Source organism: Haemorhous mexicanus, chromosome 6 (assembly GCF_027477595.1).
Source record: "Haemorhous mexicanus isolate bHaeMex1 chromosome 6, bHaeMex1.pri, whole genome shotgun sequence".
In the NCBI taxonomy this organism is placed as follows: Eukaryota; Metazoa; Chordata; class Aves; order Passeriformes; family Fringillidae; genus Haemorhous; species Haemorhous mexicanus.
The window spans coordinates 1,403,350-1,422,743 of record NC_082346.1 but is presented as its reverse complement, the minus strand read 5'-3'; the positions used below and the strand labels follow the sequence as shown (position 1 = coordinate 1,422,743).

Below are 19,394 nucleotides of genomic sequence, written 5' to 3'. Positions count from 1 at the left end.
GCACAAATGTAAATGATAAAAATATAATTAATTCTGACATTGGAGGTGAGGTGAGAGCTTGGAAGTGTGTGAGTTTATTTGAATTTTCAAAAATTGACATTACAACAAAGGAAAAAATTCAGCTGATTTGGAGGTCACCTGAGATACATAAGGGTCTTCCCAGCTTGTCAGACTGAGAATTTCCAGTTACTTGTTTTGCCAGCAGACCCTTAAACTGAAGACCTGTTTTGCCTTGTGAGCAGTGGTTTTACTTTTGGCCAGCTGTCAAAGGTCTGCCAGATTTAGCTGCAAAAGCATCTTGAAGAGTAGTAGGAGAAGATTGGGAAGTTTTGATCAGTTTTATAGATGAAGCCAAGGGTCTAAATGTTAAATATTCCTTCAGTCATCTTAATATAAAGGAATTAAATAGCAAGTCAGTCCAGGATAGCAGCCACCCTGCTGTGGGACATCAGGGCTGGTAGAGATTGCTGATGAACTTGGTTGAGTTTTCATCAGAAATTTTGAACTTTCTGGTACTGTCTCCAATATGTACTTCATGTATTGTTGTTCAGTGAACTCATCTGAAATTAGGCCAGTAGCTTTTATTCAGTCTTTGTAGAAAGCTGTTTGGCTTTTGTAAAGTAACAGTTTTAAAGGCTGACTTGCATGTTAATCTGCACATCTGGCCCTGTTTGTATTTACCTTGAACCATTTGAGAGGGTTTTTTTGGTATATATTCTGAATACTGTCAGTCTCAGTTGGAAATGATGAAAAAATTAATTCTAGTCACTTGGCTGGAACAAGACCAGCATATTTTAATGTGTCTGTAATGCAAGTGGAACATCCAAGTATTGGCCAGTTAGTTCATACTACTTGTTCTCAAGGCAAACAAGCTGTCAAGGCAAGCTTTTTGGTTTGGATGTCTTAATAATGGATGTGGGATATGCTGAGAACATACAGTGTTTCTTCTACATAGTCTAAAAATATCCTTGAAACACCTGTGAGTCAATAGGGTTCAGGTTTATTTTTTAAAATTTATATGCAGGATTGAAGGCATGTACTTAGTGCCCTGTATTTCCATCCATTTATCTATGGATAAAAAGTGTATAACATCAAGTGTGGAGAGGGGAGATTGCCAATAGACCTAAGCTTTGTAGCTACTAACTACAGTTTGTAGTTTAGCATAGCAGAGCTATATGGGGTTTTGTTCAGTGCCTATTGCATTAATTAATTTCTATTACACAAATCCACTCTTTACCTCCAGCTATTTACATACCTGGGTGTGGGTCCTTATTTTAAAACTTTTTAAAATTGCCATTTGCTTAGCTTTTCTTCACTGGATACATTTCACACCTTTTTCTTCTCTCCACAGAGTTCTTTGCTGTATGAGCTCTTCTCTGTCATGGTTCATTCTGGAAGTGCTGCTGGTGGCCATTATTATGCCTGTATAAAATCTTTTAGTGATGATCAGTGGTACAGCTTTAATGATCAGCATGTTAGCAAGGTAAAAATAGTATTTTTAGACATGTTTTCTACTCATAAATGGACCAATAAGTTTCTGTTTTGTGGTTTTCCACTTAGCTCCCCATAAAACCAGTTTCATTATATGTATTTCAAGTATTTCCTTGATTTCATCATCTCATCCCAATGTCCTGCCATATGCATATGTTTCACTCATTAGCTGATTTCTGGGGGTTTTGGAGAGTTTTTATTTTTGTATCTATGTTTTTTTGTGTGGTGGGGAAAGGAGTGTTTCTCCTTGGCAGTGATGGTGGGATGGTTCCTGAAGAAGCTTCATTCATGTACAGACCAGGCTGTATTTTCTGTACATGTGAAGAGCATTTCTTGCTTAGAGAAGTGTTTGTAGGTCTGTTACAGTTCAGGCTGTGCTCTTGAACCTGTCCAGCTGATGGAGGTGTTCCAGCTGTCATCCATAGGTACTACTGCAAGCAGGAACCTGGATCTTTTCTCTAAGAAGTTCCCACTTTAAAAACTAAAAATGTATGTTTGCATTCGTTGTAAAATAGAGATGCAAATCACTTTGAAATGGTTTTTGGAAGTCAGCAAATAAGCAGAAATACTTTTATAATTGTAATTATTAATATAGTGTGTTGTGTAATGCAATGTTTCCTAGTGAGAATAAATGCATCTCGATTAGTGCAAGTTTCTCAAATAATCATTACATTGATTTTCTGTTAGATAACTCAGGAAGATATTAAGAAAACATATGGAGGATCTTCTGGAAGCAGAGGATATTATTCCAGTGCTTTTGCTAGGTTAGTATTACTGTAATGTTACTTTTCTTTCTGGTAGGATTTTAGTGTAATGATATGGATGGCCAGTATGCATATGCCTAACGTGTTACTTTAAAATTATTAGCAGATGCTTCAGATAGTTTTAAGAACTACCCTGACTGCTGTTTCAGACCATCAAAATAATATTAAATTTATTTTTTAAAAGCTTTCTTGGTTAGTGTATAACTTAGATATGATATAGCTCCTTACTGAAAGATAAAGATACCAGAGCAGCTTCTGAAGCCAGTATTGTCTCCTGAGTGATAAATTCAGCTGTCTCTTCTCTTCCCCCAGCTCCACAAATGCTTACATGCTGATATACAGACTGAAAGATCCAGCAAGAAATGCAAGTAAGTTCAACAGCTGCATTTGCAAAAGTTGGGGGTTTTTTTTAAATTTTAGTGTTGCTTGCTGTGGTTTTGTTTATTGTTATGAAACAATGTCATAAAGTACACTAATCTGCATGAAGTGCAATATTTATTTTATCACAATATAGATGATATCTTGAGACTTTCATTAGCAACTAATTCACTTTCTGGAAGGGCATTTGCATTTATCATAGAAACGGATTAGGTGCAGTCATCAGCTTTAGTGTATTTCTCTAGTACAGAAAAGCTTCACTGGTACTGGAATCTTTTGCTACTATCACTTTCTTGTGTTGCTGATAACATAAGGGGAATAAGAGGCTGACTTCAGTCTAAGTTAAATAATGAAAAAGAGAACAGGGCATGGTGTAGTGGGAAATTTGTGTGGAAAAGGAACGGGGTGAAAAGGCAAGAAAGATAACTCAAGTATACCTGTAATGCCTAAGGCTGGAAATGTAATGTCTGCTGTGGAAAAACTGTATTTTTAAAAAACTATTGCTTTGTTTTTACTGGCAGAGTTTCTTGAGGCACATGAATATCCAGAGCACATTAAACAGTTGGTACAGAAAGAGAGAGAATTAGAAGAACAAGAGAAGAGGCAGCGTGAAATTGAGCGCAACACGTGCAAGGTTAGAATTTCTGCTGGACTGAGTAACAATATAAACAATGCTAGTGGGAAATGTTTCTACAGTAAACTGGTTTTTTTACTACAATACAAGGCCTCCTTTATGATAAATGTTTGCACTAACAGTTCTTCTAAATGATAGCACACCTCTTGGAAAGCTGTACATAGTGCAGGCATCTGTTAGAGGTGTTCACCAGACATTTTTGTTGAATTCATGTATTGCATGTGGATTTGAATTGGTATTAAAACCAAAACAACTTATCACTTATTTTAAGCAAAATTACTTCCAAAGAATGTGTAATGCTGCACATTGTGTTTTGTACTGTTAAATCTTTTCATATTGTGACCCTTGACTTTGTGCAATGGTGTTTCTTAAACTAATTCTAAATAGTTACTTGGCAGAAGGCAGAACCTTTTCAAACCCTAGATTTAATAGTAACAAAGCAAATAGGACCTCAGTGCCTTACAAGCATGGCAGTCAGCTGCTCTATCTATGAATCAAGTGATTGTTTTCTGAGGAAGTTCTCTCATGGCAAAATGTGTAACTCTATGTGAAAAAGGAATTGCACATTCATTGTTCATATGTGCATTTGGCTTTGGAGCATTTGCTCACTGCCTGTGGCTACAAGATGTTCTGGTTGCAGAAGCTGTACCCTAGCTGGGAGAAAGATTCAGATGCACACATACACCTCGTGTGCCTTTGACATATTCTGTCTGCAGTTGTGTAACCAGCTGAAAGGAAACCACCCCACAGCTGAAGCAGAGCTAAAGGTGTATTTCATATTAAATTCCTTGAATATGGTGTTTTCAACTTCAATGGAAAGACATTTGAAAATGCCTTCATGATAGTTTTTCTTCCTTTTGTATTTCATAGATTAAATTATTCTGCATGCATCCTACAAAGCAAATAATGATGGAGAACAAATTGGAAGTTCATAAGGACAGAACACTGAAGGAAGCTGTGGAAATAGCTTACAAGGTATGCCATGTGTAACAGGATAGTTAAATTCTTTGTAGTGTTTTCTGCTTTGTGTCTTCAGATTTTAAATTTGTGATACTGTGGGAGTGTTTGAGAGGGCTTGGCTGTGGGGGTTTGTGCGGGGTTGGTTTTGGAGGCTGCTTCTGAGGAATTTCTGTGTGATGGGTTTTTTTGTTCTGTTTATTTTAAAGGTGTTCTAGTTTGCCATTCTTGACTAAGTTTTCTGCCAGTAGCCATCAGCTGATTGCTGACTGGAGTGATGCAGCCTGCCCTTGTAAAAGGCAGTGTGATCTGGCATACCCTTATTTTAAAATCAGACAGTAAGAGCTGCTGTTAGGCTCACCATGGCCTCAGCAAATTGAAAGAATTCTGAACACTCTGATTGGCATTACAGTAAAAATGTATTAGATACATAATAACAGAGTTCTTGAGAATCTTCCTGGTAGCTAATTCAGTAACAGGAGGGAACGCCAAGGTATCTGTTGATCTCTGCCTTCCTCAAACAGGTGGGAGCTGAAGACATCAGTTTTTGCTCACTGCTTGTACTCTTTGGTTCTTGCTGTGTATGTGTTTGGCTAGGAGAGCACCAGCAAGGCACTTAAACATATTTGGGATGTGCTGACTTCTCCTTGAGATGCACAGTTAGTGGATGTGACTCCCTCAGGCCTCTAAGATGCCATCTGGTAGAAGGGATAGGCAATGTATTCCTCTGAAAATACTTCTGGGACCTGTCTTCATGTGCCTCTGTACATACTTTTCAAAATTCCCTCTTTTCTGCATTTTCATGCAGGCTTCTATTTGAATTTGGAAACGTGTATATATTGCATGTATATATGCATATATAACGTGTATCCATATTGCAAAATATCTGTGATGTGTTTTCTAAAACCAGATTGACTGTTGTGAATTCAAGGGATTCCTGGATGTCATAGCACACAGAGAGGTATTTCTAGCTTGCAGGTTATGAACTAAGCTGTTACTGATGTTAGGGGGTTCTGTGTGTGCACGTTGCAGTTGATGGATTTAGAGGAGGCTGTTCCCTTGAGCTGCTGTCGCCTTGTCAAATACGACGAGTTCCATGACTACCTGGAGCGCTCCTACGAAGGAGAAGAGGATACCCCCATGGGTTTGTTACTTGGAGGGGTCAAGTCAACCTACATGTTTGACTTACTGTTGGAAACAAGAAGGCCTGACCAAGTTTTCCAGTGCTATAAACCTGGTGGTAAGACATGTAATCACATATATGCTTTTAGTCTGTCCTTATCCTTAGTGTGTGATGGCACAAGCACAGAGCTGTAAAACAGCTTCAGTATGAGGTGTTGAAAGAAGAAAACCTAGATTTTACAGTCAGTACTCAGAACTACATAATGTGCTGTGCTGCTGACTTGCTTCAAGTTGAAGCAGGTCTAACGTATATTAAAATTTGTCAAACTGGAAGGTTTTTTCTTTTTTGGTATTACATTTAATTTGAAAATGTAATTCTGAAAGTGGACTGCTTTTCAAGTTGTTACTGTTTGTATTTAATGCAGCCCTTTAATTATTACATTAGACAAGCATACATGTGTTTTCTCTGTCTATTGAATTTTCTCTGTCTATATATGTGACTTTGTTTTCTTTTTTCTCCTCCCTTCAGAGGTCATGGTAAAAGTTCATGTAGTGGACCTGAAGACTGAATCTGTTGCTCCTCCAATAAGTGTGCGAGCTTATTTGAATCAAACAGTTTCAGAGTTTAAACAGCTAATTTCAAAGGTAATTTACAGTCCTAGTGGACTTGTGTTAAAGAGTTTTCATGTGAAATGTGTCATAATTTCCATACCTCAAATGAGAGCCTGCCCTTTTTGCAGATCCTGCTGTGAGTCCTGTCCAGCAGGGTTCAGTTAGATGCTGCACCTGAGTTTGTCCAGCTGCTCACTCCTGCTGAGAGCAGCAGGCTGCTTCTTGCTTCCATCCAGAGTTAGTACCTTTAACAACCTCACTGAGAGTCCACCTGGTGACACAGCTAATGAACTTACCACACAACTGAACCTAAGTGTAACTTCCCCCCCAGCTTTAGTATTTGACCCCTAACATCCAGAGCTGTCCACATCCTTCATACAATCTCTCCTTTTCTTCCCAGTAGCCACTTGTTACCAAGATGCAAATTGATTTTTGCATGGTTTGAAACCAAGGGACATTACTGCTTCCATTGCATTGGAAGACAGAGATTGCATTTTCACATTTCTGTGTAAAATAATTCAGTAGTTGGTGTAAGTTCATAATATTTGCTATAAAATATGATTCCAGGAATTTGAATTCAGTCTAAGAATTAAGTGAACGCTGTGCAAAACCTGTTGTTCAGGAATATTTTTAATTTTCAGTTGGTTCATACATTAAAGATAAGACTATTGTCATGAATAATTTTCCAGTTCTCTGCGAAGCCAGGCCATTTTATGCTTCTGACCATTTGGAAAAACTGACACTTGCTACATATTAAGGGGTAGAGGAAAGGCACTGGGACTGAACAGGTTTGGGAGGTTTCCCCCATGTTCTCTTTTGCAATTTCGAAGTTGATGAACAAGCCTGCTCCTTTCCCAGTGAATAATCCCAGGAATGAAGCAGCTTTTTCAGTCTGGAAGGTGTGTGTGATGCACATGTTATGTCCCTGTCCATGCCCTGTTTCAGGCCACACACCTGCCTGCTGACACCATGCGGGTGGTGCTGGAGCGCTGCTACAATGACCTGCGGCTGCTGAACGTGTCCAGCAAAACTCTGAAAGCTGAAGGCTTTTTTAGAAGCAACAAGGTACGTGCTCTGGCTTTTAAAGTGTTCATTCCTTGGTTTGTGTTTACCTGTTGTGTTGGAGAAGGCATGGAAGTAAGGAATTGATGATGGATAGCTGTCCCGTGTTGTGCTCTGTAGTGTGGGGGGTTTCTGTGCCTGCCACAGTGGTGCTGATGGATACTCTAGGCTGTGTGTGAAACCAAGTGTACAAAGGAGAGAGTGGACTGAGAATCAGACATCTGGCTGTTACTGTGGTTCAGATGATGCTGAGCTTAACAACCTCGTGAATAAGACTGTTACAAACTCAAACATTCTTGGGGAGCAAAGATTGATATATTGCTATGAAGCCTGCTGGATATGTTAGGTAAAAACACCTGAACAACTGTACCTACTCTGAGTATTATTAAACTTCTTAAAAAACAAATGTCAAAACTAAAAGCAAGTTTTTGGTGGGTTTCTATCTTAAGTTCAGTAGTTTTCATTGTGAAGATTCCCCTTGGACAATTTACGTTATTTTTTCAAAAAAGACTTCTAATAAATATTTCCAATAATAATTGTATAATGCATTCAGAAGAAGAGCAACTTAGCACTCAAATAACTTTAACATTTTAAATGCATACATTGCCCTTTTATACTGCAGTAGAAATAGCCCATCTTTTACCACATTTTGCACGTCCTCTGTCTCTGATGCTGAAGCTCAATGTTAAATCATCTCGATGAAGAAAGATTAAGGAAGGCTTTGATGGCTCACAGCTGAGCAGAGCAGTGGCACTGAGTTGTTACTCAGTTACTTAGAGGCCTTTCTCAATCAGTGTTGCTACAACATGGAGCCCTTTGACAAAGGGAAGAGAGACATTTAATTTGCACATGTATACATTTAAAACTTCCCTATGACCCTGTACTAGAAAGTAAAGACACAGTCTGCTGCAGTGGTGGGTCTCATTGCTGCCCTAGCAGTGCTGTGCACAGTGAAGGGTGCACATGGAGTGATCTATGAATCCACATCTGAATGTGTTTCCTACAGCTGCTCAGTCTGCTTAGAGTGCACTCCAGTCTTAACATGGTTGTGAAAACGAGGAAGTGAGATCATTGTTATGCTACAGACTCCTTGGTCTTTTTCTAAGTGTGTATTTTAACATTCTGATAAAAGGTGATGTTTCTTGATGACATTGTTTCTAATGTGTGCTCACCCCTGTGTTTGCTGTTGCATTTATTTAAAATGCCACTCCATGGTACAACACTTCTTTCCTGTTCAGGTGTTCATTGAAAGCTCGGAGTCCTTGGACTGCCGTGTGACATACACAGACTCTCAGCTGTGGAAGCTCCTGGATCGCCACGCAAACACCATCAGACTGTACGTTTCATTGCCAGAGCAAGCTCCTGGCTCTCAGCTCCGGCGGGCTCTTTATCAGAAGTCTGCTGGGGCTGCAGGCAACTTGGAGGAACCTTGTGAGAGAGTAAAAGGACCTGTAGGTAATATGAAATCCGTAGAGGCAATTTTGGAAGAAAGCACTGAAAAACTTAAAAGCTTGTCCCTGCAGCAACAGCAGCAGCAGGAGGGAGATAATGGAGACAGCAGCAAAAGCACAGAAGCCAGTGATTTTGAAAACATTGAGTCACCTTTAAATGAAATAGACTCTTCAGCATCAGCAGAAAACAGAGAGCTCGACAACCAAATTCAGATTTCTGATGCAGAGAACCTGCAGTCCGAGGAGCGGTCGGACTCGGATGTCAATAACGACAGGAGTACGAGTTCAGTGGACAGTGACATCCTGAGCTCCAGCCACAGCAGTGACACTCTGTGCAACGTGGACAATGCCCCCCTGCCCCTGGCTAACGGGCTGGACTCTCACAGCATCACGAGTAGCAGGCGATCAAAGGCCAATCAGGGCAAGAAGGAAACCTGGGACACAGCAGAGGAGGATTCTGGAACAGACAGTGAATATGATGAAAGTGGCAAGAGCAGAGGAGAAGCACAGTATATGTACTTTAAATCAGAGCCCTACACTGCAGAGGAGGGTTCAGGAGAAGGGCAAAAATGTATGTATTCCTTTTTTAAGTGTCTTTAAACAATTCTGTGGGTTTTACTACTTAATTCATATGCTGTGTTAAAAAAGTCTAATGGCAGTATTGAAAAACTTGATTATAATGTCAAATTAAAGCTAATGGAAGTGTAGACAGGATGTGATGTTCAGCAAAAATCTCTTTTGATCCCTTGAAAGTGTCTTGCTCTTTTGTTTCTAAGAAAATGAACCTCTACTTAAGTGTATTGGCAGCATTCTCTGAAGAGCAAGCTGAGTTGTCTTCTAGTGAAAGGATCATAGCTGCATCTGCTGCTGCTCATTCACCTGTTTCAGAATGCACTTATTGAATGTGGTTAAAACAGCAGATTTCTGTTACCATTTAGATTAACAAATCTGAAAAGCCTTAGTCATTTGACTGTAAAGAAAATTCAAATATACTTGGTATTGATAATTTAATTCACTAGCTGAAACTCAGTGGGTCCAGTGAGGCATATGGCTGACATGAAAGTGTCCAGACAAGTTCAGTATAAGAGCCTAAGTGGTATATCATTGTCATAAAAAATGAATAACTTCAACAACACTCTGTACCTGCATGTGCTTTATAACTAACAGAATAATAAAAAAAGAATAGTAGGATGTAAGATAAATATTTTCAAAGGCAAAGGCTTTCATGTCAATCCAGAAATCTGATTGTAATAATAATAGATAAAGAAGAATTTCTCACAGAGAAATTGATTTGCATCTTCTAAAGCTTTGATAAAATTACTCCTTTAGCTTAGAATGGTCTTTCTTTAGGGCTAATTCTGAACTGCTTTCATTTTTCCCTGTTTTGTTTTAGTTGGTCTAGTTGGATTCAGGAACTATTGTTTGCAGTAATTTTGATGTTATCATAGTACACATAAATGATTATCCTGAGGGGAAAGCTTTTATTTATTTTTTTGTATAATTCAGATAATTTATTTGTTCACTATTTTGAATAGTTTATTCTAGAGTGTTGTGAAGTTACATAATCATGATATAGTTTGTAGTGTAGTACAAATTGCATGTATTAAGAAACACAATTTCTAAAGGTAAACTGTTCTCTTTACATTCCAGAATTTAATGTTACTACAGTTTTTCCTGAATTACAACATTATTCCATGAAAAGTCCCTTAATCTGGACTTGAGCCTGTCTTGTGATACCCTGTGGCCTTCCAGAACACAGAATTTACCCTTTTTAGTGCTGAAAGCCAGCAAGGAATATAGAAGGGGTTGGGTGGGCTGTGCCCAGCCAGTCCCAGCACCAGAGCAGTTCCCTGTCCTTTGAGGCAGAGAAAGCTGCAGCAGGATTTAGCAGTTGCTCCATGGAATTCTGTTTGTTTTCTTTCCGAACAGACAAGGTACTGCTCTGCTGAATGCAAGCCAGGGCAGTTTGGAACTGCTGTGTCCCCCAGAAATATCTGCCCATAACCACTTAAAATGCAGCAAAGCTTTTACAGGTTATGATAACATCATTAGATAAGATGTAAATGTAGCCATGAACCATAATTCAAGCTTTTCAGTACTGTTTTGCTGCAAGTGCTCACTCTGAGTATATGGAAATTGTATGTGAGAGTGCTTTTTTTTTGGTAGCAAGGTGTTTCATACCATTTTAATCTTTATTTTTGTTTAGGGTTGATGGTGCATGTTGATAAAAGAATTACACTGTCTGCCTTCAAGCAACACTTGGAGCCTTTTGTTGGAGTTCCATCTTCTCACTTCAAAGTGTTTAGAGTCTATGCCAGCAATCAAGAGTTCGAGAGTGTTCGGCTGAATGAGACCCTTTCATCATTTTCTGATGACAATAAGGTTATTTAGAAGTTATTTTGAATCCTTGAAAGTATATTGGTACAATATAGATAAAGTTAATTTGCAGCAGGTGAAAGAATTCTTTTGGTCTTGGTAGCATGTTACAAAATACAATTCTGATTTTGCTACCAGTTCTGACAGATATTCCTTTTGCATTCTAGATAACTATTAGACTTGGAAGAGCCCTTAAGAAGGGGGAATACAGAGTTAAAGTCTATCAGCTCTTGGTAAATGAGCCCGAGGTAAGGCATTGAATGTTTCAAGGCTGATTCATGAAAATATTGATATGTGCCTTGGCCAAGGTTTTGCTTTGAAACCTTGGGAAAAAATGAAACTCCCTTTTTTCATATTTCTCTGCAAGGGATTTAGAAAGGATTTAGAAGGGAAGTTTGAGCTTATTTCTGTTCCAAGTAAGCAGCTGGAATGTGATTTACACTGTCTCTCAAGTGTCTCTATTTCTGTACTGTAAATGGAGGACAAGTGAATTGTTTCTTTGTTTCCCTTAAATGTGTGACAGTCATGTAGCATTCTCTCCAAAGAAGAAACTGTGTTTGCTGTGGCTGTGGTTTTCAGTGATGCTGAAGTGATCTAATTCATCCCATTCATGTGCTGCAGATAGTGCTTGTCAGGAGGCTTATCTGGGTAATGGTCCCCTCTGCATAAGGCAAGGCTGAAACAAAAGTGCCTCTCTTGCAGTAAAGCAGCTCAAAAGCTTGTTACATCTTCTGGGACATGAAAAATACAGAAGTGGTTACATAGGCTGTAGACTGGATGGAGTGCAGTCTTTAGAAGTTGACTGTGTGTGCACTTTAACTTTATTTTTTGGACAAAACTGCAGAATTTGTATTAATAATGGATAAGAGACTAAGCTGAACTGCTAAAGCAGGGAATAAGATAAATTTAAAAGCAAACTCCATGGATGGAACTGCATCTGATCACAAAAGCCAAGAAAGTGGCATTTTTATGATGATGTGGCTTATTTAATTTGAAAGCTCCTTTGCCACTGTGTGCAATGTGAGTGTAATGGTAGCAGTTAGCAGCACAGCAAGGCAATATTTCTGCCCAGGCAGGCAGAGGGCTGGAGTGCCCTGCCAAAGGGCTGCTGCCACACTAATTAGTTACACCCCATTGTAATGAATTCACTGCCTGCCTTGTTAACGAGAAACCTACTGATCTTTTTGCCAGGTGGATGGCACTGGTCACAAAGCATAAACAGTGGGGCAGTTTTCTGTTCAAAAGAATTCTGTCTTTTATCTCTTTTTATTTATGTTCACAGCCATGCAAGTTTCTTCTAGATGCAGTTTTTGCTAAAGGAATGACTGTCCGACAGTCCAAAGAGGAGCTGCTTCCTCAGCTTCGAGAACAATGTGGCCTAGACTTGACAATTGACAGGTAAACCTGATGAAATATCATTTTAAAATGTGTTTGGGGATTTCTTTCCTCTTGTGGAGAAAGAAAATAATGAAAGAAGCATAAATAAATTGCTGTGGTCTTTGAATCAGTTTGTGAATACAAACACTAATTCAGCAATTCTTGGCTTTCATCTCGTGCAGAATGAATTCTGTAGGGGATAATATTTACATAGAATTGCCTGTGTGCAATGTGTCTCCAGCTTTAGATCTCTCCAAAGATGATTTCCTTCAGAAAGGGAAGCATTAAGTAAATCAGTTCTTAAAAGAGCCACCTGCTCTCTCCATGCAAGCCCAGCATAGATCACTGCAGCAAACTGCTTGTGCAGCATCATCAGTGTGTGTGTACAGCACTGATCTGGGCTGTCTGCCCTTTACCATAATTGGGTAATCCCTAATTAGGAAATGGTTTTCTTCCTTTAAATCCCTGCATATTTCCTGCATTGAACAAGTGCAATACAGACTTGTTTCCCTTGAGTTTATGAATGATTCAGCACTAAGCCAGCAGTGACTCCCTCCTGTCAGGACTTCTTCTGAACATTAAACTTGTTCCTGTTAAACTTCACCAAGCCTTGAATCAATGAGTTGTAGTGTTTCAGTTTTGTCAGAAAATACTCAGTTTTGATCTCTGCCAGTGCTAAGTGTTCATGAGCAGATGGAAACTCACTGGGGCTTTTTGTGATGTATTTATAGGTTTCGCCTACGAAAGAAAACCTGGAAGAATCCAGGCACTGTGTTTCTGGATTATCATATCTATGAAGAAGATATCAATATTTCCAGCAACTGGGAGGTCTTCTTAGAAATACTTGATGGTAATAATTTCTTTTTAAATTAGTATTAGGGATGACAAGGTAGCTGAAATACGTGCATGCAGATACATCATGCATTTGTATAATTTAAGTTGGCACAGCAGTTCAGTCATTTAGTAATTTTCAGACAGGATTGAAAACACTTCTGTCATGAGGGAATTTGGAACCAGAGCTTCTGTTCATCAAAACAATTTTGGAATCAAATATTAGAGAGCAGAATGTTTCTGAAAATCTGCTTAAATGTAATTTAAATTATGCCATTTCTTAAGCATTCCTTTGCATATACACTTAAAGTTTTGATTCTGAATTCAGAAGCGTACTTTAAGGGTAAGAAAAGTGGGCCATGCTCTTTGGCCTCTAGATTAACAGATACTGCAGTTAATGTATAGGTGAAGAATGTGAATTCCATTCACTCAGGAATTTTCTTCCTAGGCATACCTGGTTTAGTCTCACTTAGCTATTAGTCAAGTATTTTGGGAGCTGTGTTCAGTTCTGGTATTTTCAGTTTTAACAGAATTATGCCAATGAAAGTATCAAAATTTGAAATTAACCTGGAGATTTAGGAAGCCTGCAGATTCCTATGGACATATGTATCAGCTCCTGCTGCAGTTCAGACTCAGCAGTTCAGAATTTTTATTAAATTTAGATGGCTGCTGTACTGTTTCTATAGGGAGTGGGGCTTGGAGATACAGCTTTAGACACTGTAGGCCCCTAACTCACAGACAGATTGTGGATTACAGGGCTGCCAAGTGTTCTGCTGCAGTTTCATGCAAAACAAGCATGTAATGTTAGACATGAATGTCTAGGCCATATGTTCTGCGTGCTAGATGATAAAATTATAGACTAATTAAAAATAAAAAATAAATCAGCCCTTGGATATCATTTCTGCTTATCTAATTGTAGTATCAACAGTATTGTTCCATCAGCCAGAGACAGCTCTGAAACCTGAAACAAGGTATAAAAAGGCAGCACATACTAAAACTCTTGAAGGTGGTGGGTGGAAAGAAGATTTCAATAACAAGTGTGGAATTGGTGAGGGAAATCCAGAAGTTAAAAGGGAAAAGCTTATTTTGGTAAAAGGGGGTGAAGCACGTGAATAAATACCAGCTAGCTGAGATGCCAGATCTGGAGTCAGCCTGTGCTTAGGGGGTAGATCTGCCATGGATACCTGAGCTGGGCCTATGGCTTCAGGGAGATTGTGCCCATGAAAAATTCATTTATAGGAGCTGATAACAGAAAACTTCAACTAAATCATGGTCTTTTCCTCTTCCCCTTTTTTACAAGTGAACTGCTTGCAGCACACTGTTTTCCTTAATTTGTGCATGTGTCTCTAGGGCAGTCTTCCCTATTAGAGTATCTTTAAGCTAGAGACAAACCCTCATTTAAAATAGGATATTTTGCAATGTTAATACAACGAATTTCTCTTTCTTTGCTAGGAGTAGAAAAGATGAAATCCATGTCACAACTTGCTGTTTTATCGAGACGATGGAGGCCGTCAGAGATGAAATTAGATTCTTTCCAGGAAGTAGTACTAGAGAGCAGCAGTGTTGAAGAATTAAAAGAGAAGGTAAAATGTGTAATATGATGCAAGTTTCTTGTGATGACCAAGAGCCTTATTGATGTTCTCTGGTGGGAAGCACAAGGATGTCGTAGCTCCAAAAATCTTGTTGCATGGTGATTATTTTTCCCCAGGAACAGGTAACTTATCCCATCCCATTACCAAATCACATGAATTATCAACTTTACTTCTTAGTTTCACATCATGGTCTGCTCTGAAAGTATTTGAGTGAATCCATGCAGAAAAAGAAGTCACATCTTGAAGGTCAAGCAGCTTAATAGTACCTTTGTCCCTTATCATCAAAAACCACACGTGAAAGAAAAGCTGAGCTGTTGCCTCTTGGTGTTTTTTCGAGCTGATGTTTTGTTATTCCAAAATAGCAAACCTTTCAGCCTCCTCATATTTGAATTTGCCAGCTGTTGCTGAGGGGTGGTGTTGCTGTGTGAAGTAGGCTGAACTATGTTTTGGTTGGAAAGCAGTGTGGCTGTGCTGTGGTTTGGTTTTACTTGAGGCCAGGATGCTCTAAGAGGTAAGCAGATCTGTCACAGCAGACCTGTGTCATGCCAGCAGAAATGTGAGACTGTTTTGTTAATTCAGTGTATCACAGGGTTCCACATTTGGAAGAAATGTTGATTTATATGTGGCAATACCCAGTTGTTAGGAGGCCACCTTGGATGTTGAAGCCAGTAAAAGTGCTGGTGTCAGTGACCCTGAGAATTGATAAATGAGGGGTGGTAGTTCACAGGCTGGGTTTGTGTTGTACACAGGTTAAGCTGTGGGCTGCTTTCTTGCATTCCTCAGGTAGAAATGAAGTCATGACTACAGGTTCTTGCACGCAGTCAGGAATTCCTCCTCACTTGTGTCTGAAGGAAGAGTTGGCTGCTCTTATTTCTTGCCTTAAGAGTTGATGTGCAGGGAGCAATTTTATTTCTTAAAGTTCTGGTAGGAAGTGCAGGTGTGTGGAGGTGGGTCTTGGTCATGCATACTTTGCAGCTGTGCCTGCTCCCAGATTGACTGGATAACACCTTCCATGTGACACAGGGTTTAACATGAGGCACTTGGTCTCTCTGTATCTTGGAACTTGAATGCTTTTAATTAATTGTTTCTATGAACTTTTTTTTGTCTCCCCTTCAGTATTAAGAGGAGTGTGATGAAATGCTGTCACAGCAAGCGTCACTTGTGACACACACTGGTAACTTCAGAAATGTTAAGAATGTGTTCTTGTCACTTTAATTTTGTACACTGGAGGACTTGCAGATAATTCAACTTCTAGATTTGGCAGCTGTTCACTTCATGTAGACACTGTGTAATGTTGTTTTGGAATACTATTAAACCCACCATTTCTCTTCACAGCTAAGTGAAATAAGTGGAATACCTTTAGAAAACATTGAATTTGCAAAGGTAAGTAAAATTTTTTGGTTTTTTACCTCTTAATGGCACAGATATGTAATTATGAGTTTTATTGTATTCACTAAGTAATTGCTTTTTCAGGGTAGAGGAACCTTTCCCTGTGACATTTCCATACTAGAGATTCATCAAGACTTGGACTGGAATCCAAAAGTATCTACATTGAACGTCTGGCCCCTGTACATTTGTGATGATGGTGCAGTAATATTTTATAGGTACGTATTTCATTACAGTAAAATAAACAATGCAGAAAAACCCCTGTGGTTGACATTTGTGGGGTGATGTAATGGACAGGAAGATAAAATACTCTTTGTTACCTTAAAGAAAAGGTTTGAAACATTCAGCTGAAATATTTGTCCTCCGCAGCTTCCTAAAAGCCTGAATATTAATTAAGGTAAAGAAAACAAGAGCTGCATCTTTTTACTCAATCCTCCCTCCTGAAGCACTGAAATTAAAGCTAGTTGCTGTGCTTGAGTGTGTATCTGGATTTAATTTCTTAAAATAGAACCATATCCCATGTGGAGTTAGTCTTGCTGTAGGTTTTGGAGAGCAAGGATTTCATTGTCTGAGTTTATTCCTTTGAGAAATTAGTATGGATTCTTTTTAAAAAGCCTGTTATGCTAAAAATTCTGTTAATGTGGGAAATACTGATCAGCTGGGGACAGGATTTGAGGACTGAGAGCTTGAATATTGTCATTTCTCCTAAACTTGCTGGGGCAACCTCATGGACACATTGCTGTGGCAATTTGCATAATTGCATGGGAGCTGGGGAAAAGCAGCTGGTTAATAATGTGCTGGTCCTGATGAAAATGACTCGGGAGAACATCTGGTAAGGACTGGCTGACACACTGCTTCCAGCTGTTGGCACTGAGACCAAGAGCAGAGCAGAGCTGTGGTTGTCTGTAAAGAACAGGAGTAAGAGAGATGAAGTATGGGCTTGCTTCTTGCCTTGGTTTGGAGTCAGGCAGAGCACTGAATGTTTCTGCTGGAAAAGCAGGTTTAGACACATTGCCTGTTCCTGCAGAATAAAGCAGCCCCTGAGAAATGTTATGCTTAGTTGTGGTTTTTGCTAAGTTGCTCCAAGCAAAAAAAAAAAAAAACCCAGAAGTCTACTTGTGGTTACTGTATTGATCTGAATTTGAACATATGTTTACATTTTAGGGATAAAACTGAAGAATTAATGGAATTAACAGATGAGCAAAGAAATGAACTGATGAAAAAAGAAAGCAGCAGACTCCAGAAAACTGGACACCGGGTAACCTACTCCCCCCGTAAAGAAAAAGCACTAAAAATTTATCTGGATGGAGCACCAAATAAAGATTTGACTCAAGACTGATACTTGCTATAGCATTTTCCCTGGGGAATTTTTTTTGTTTCCAATCAAAAGGTTCACTACTACTGTGTAGTGCCATTACGGCAGGACATTCATTAGGTGTAAAGCGCTGCCACCAGCACGGCGGGCGGGGCCGGCCGCAGGCAGGGCCCGCTGGCCCCCGGGGGACTTGGAATCATGTTGTGCACTATAGTCCAATGTACTGTAAAGCTCAAAGGGATGTGCAAATAAAAGACTAGAACTCAAAAGTGGGCGGGGAGGGAAACGAGTGGAAATTGTTGAGGACAGTGTGCACATAGTAGCTAGTGAAACTAGCCTCCAACAGGATACTCATAGCTTAATAATAAAGCTGTGCAAAGGCCATGAAAGAATCCTTTTCTCTGTTTGTTTCACTGATACACACATTACCTCATCAGAGAGTCCAGAGTAAATGTTAACACGTCGGTTCTAGGAAAGCAGGGGAAGGGCCGGGCGTGGGAGTGCTGCAAGTGCCAGGTTCTAGACTATTCTTCCATAAAACAGGGGGTCAGAGAGGTGTCTGCAGGAAGCTGCTGGCAGGCCTTGTTTGTTTGCAGAAGTGCTGTTGTAAGGTAAAGTGGTTTTTAATAGGTTACCGATGAGCAGCTCTAGTGTATTGCGTTCAATGTGTAAATAAAATCTGCCCTATCCATTTACCAGACCTACAGTTCAGCTATTTACCATGCTATTCTTTACACATATCAGCATTCATTGTGTACATTTGGAAGTATAGTTGCCTATTTAAATCTGTATTCATTTTATGTTTGACGATGCTGGGTACTTTAGGCTTGTACTTCCCCTTGTTAATGAAGTTTTTGTTCTGTTCTGCTACTTTTTGTACATTTTGTTTTTAAGACTATTACGAGTTTGCATCTTCTCCACCTGCTGAAAGTCAGTTTGTTTTTTCCCAGAGTTGATTCCATAGCTCTATGTAGTCAAATATTGGGGCAACCTCTTAACACCTCAACGTACGAACTCGGTAGTTCAGGCTGTGGTGCAAAGACTGATGCAGTCAACATGATTTCATTGCAAAGCCTAGGAACAGCAGTTTTTTGCTTTGGTCCATAAAGATCAATAGAGAACAATTCTCCATAGTTTTTGGAAAAACCACCTAATTTATAACAATCAAAAGATTTTGGTAAACTTTTTCATGCCAGATGCTGTTTACAACAATGAACATGCCAATAAAACATTTGTTCATTCTGTTGTGTTATTTTAATCATTAAAGGCTGTGTTGTTTATTTTAAAAATTATGGAATTGTTTCGTGGAAATACAGACTTCCCCAAGGCAGTGCTGGAATGGCAAGGCTGTGTGTTTGTGTGTATGTGCACACCCCCTCCATGTACAGAGTGTTACAGGAGCTGGTTCATAGCCTGGCTGCTGCTCTTCCTTACATTCATGCCCAATTTTTCTTCAACTGCGAGTTTCCTTTTCCAGAACTGAATTTCTCACCAGTGAAACCTCCAAGTTCCAGGTCTGATTGGCAGCTAAATTCTGCTCCAGAGGGAAAGGGGTGTTCAATAACAGAACCTTCAGTTCTTCCTTGCATGCTGGCCCACAGCAACCTAAAAATGCTGAGGAATGTGGCAGCTTGAGAAGCAGGCAATGCTCAGAGGCATTCCCTCAGTATTCCTCTTTGGACTGGCCCATGCTGCCTCTCGCCAACATAGGTGAGGTTGGAAGTGGGGGCAAAGGGAGCAGAGAGGGAAATAGCATCCCCTGGGTAGGGGGATTCATTGAACTGCCATTTACCACAGATGGAGACTCCTAAAGCATCCTTAGAGCTTTTGGAAGAGAGAAATGAATTTTCCTCAAACTCGGGTATGTGGAAAGGCAAAAATGTGGAGATCCAATCTGGGGATGGCAGCACCAGGACCTTGAAAGGAGAATGCTGTCCTTAGGAGGGCAGTATTTACAGAGAGTTACTGCTCTCATGGATGTGCTTTTAAACAGGAGAACAAGAGTGGCATTTAATTCCTTCTCTTTGTATAGAGGGGGCTGTCTAA

At 39.6% G+C, this 19,394-nt stretch overlaps 1 protein-coding gene across 2 annotated transcripts in view; it reads left to right on the top strand.

Moving 5' to 3' along the window:
• The window catches only part of USP47 (ubiquitin specific peptidase 47), a 52,132-nt gene extending 33,518 nt beyond the window's left edge, over positions 1-18,614 (top strand). For both annotated transcript variants that reach the window (XM_059848285.1, XM_059848284.1), the window contains exons 12-28: positions 1,352-1,483; positions 2,179-2,255; positions 2,568-2,623; positions 3,155-3,267; positions 4,138-4,242; positions 5,257-5,464; positions 5,876-5,991; positions 6,904-7,023; positions 8,259-9,042; positions 10,678-10,853; positions 11,015-11,095; positions 12,130-12,245; positions 12,956-13,074; positions 14,508-14,638; positions 15,983-16,030; positions 16,121-16,251; positions 17,198-18,614. In XM_059848285.1, the coding sequence (XP_059704268.1) occupies positions 1,352-1,483; positions 2,179-2,255; positions 2,568-2,623; positions 3,155-3,267; positions 4,138-4,242; positions 5,257-5,464; positions 5,876-5,991; positions 6,904-7,023; positions 8,259-9,042; positions 10,678-10,853; positions 11,015-11,095; positions 12,130-12,245; positions 12,956-13,074; positions 14,508-14,638; positions 15,983-16,030; positions 16,121-16,251; positions 17,198-17,372 (2,688 nt within the window). In that variant the 3' untranslated portion in view covers positions 17,373-18,614. The remainder of the gene's footprint in view (positions 1-1,351; positions 1,484-2,178; positions 2,256-2,567; positions 2,624-3,154; positions 3,268-4,137; positions 4,243-5,256; positions 5,465-5,875; positions 5,992-6,903; positions 7,024-8,258; positions 9,043-10,677; positions 10,854-11,014; positions 11,096-12,129; positions 12,246-12,955; positions 13,075-14,507; positions 14,639-15,982; positions 16,031-16,120; positions 16,252-17,197) is intronic.
• Positions 18,615-19,394: the final 780 nt, after the last annotated feature.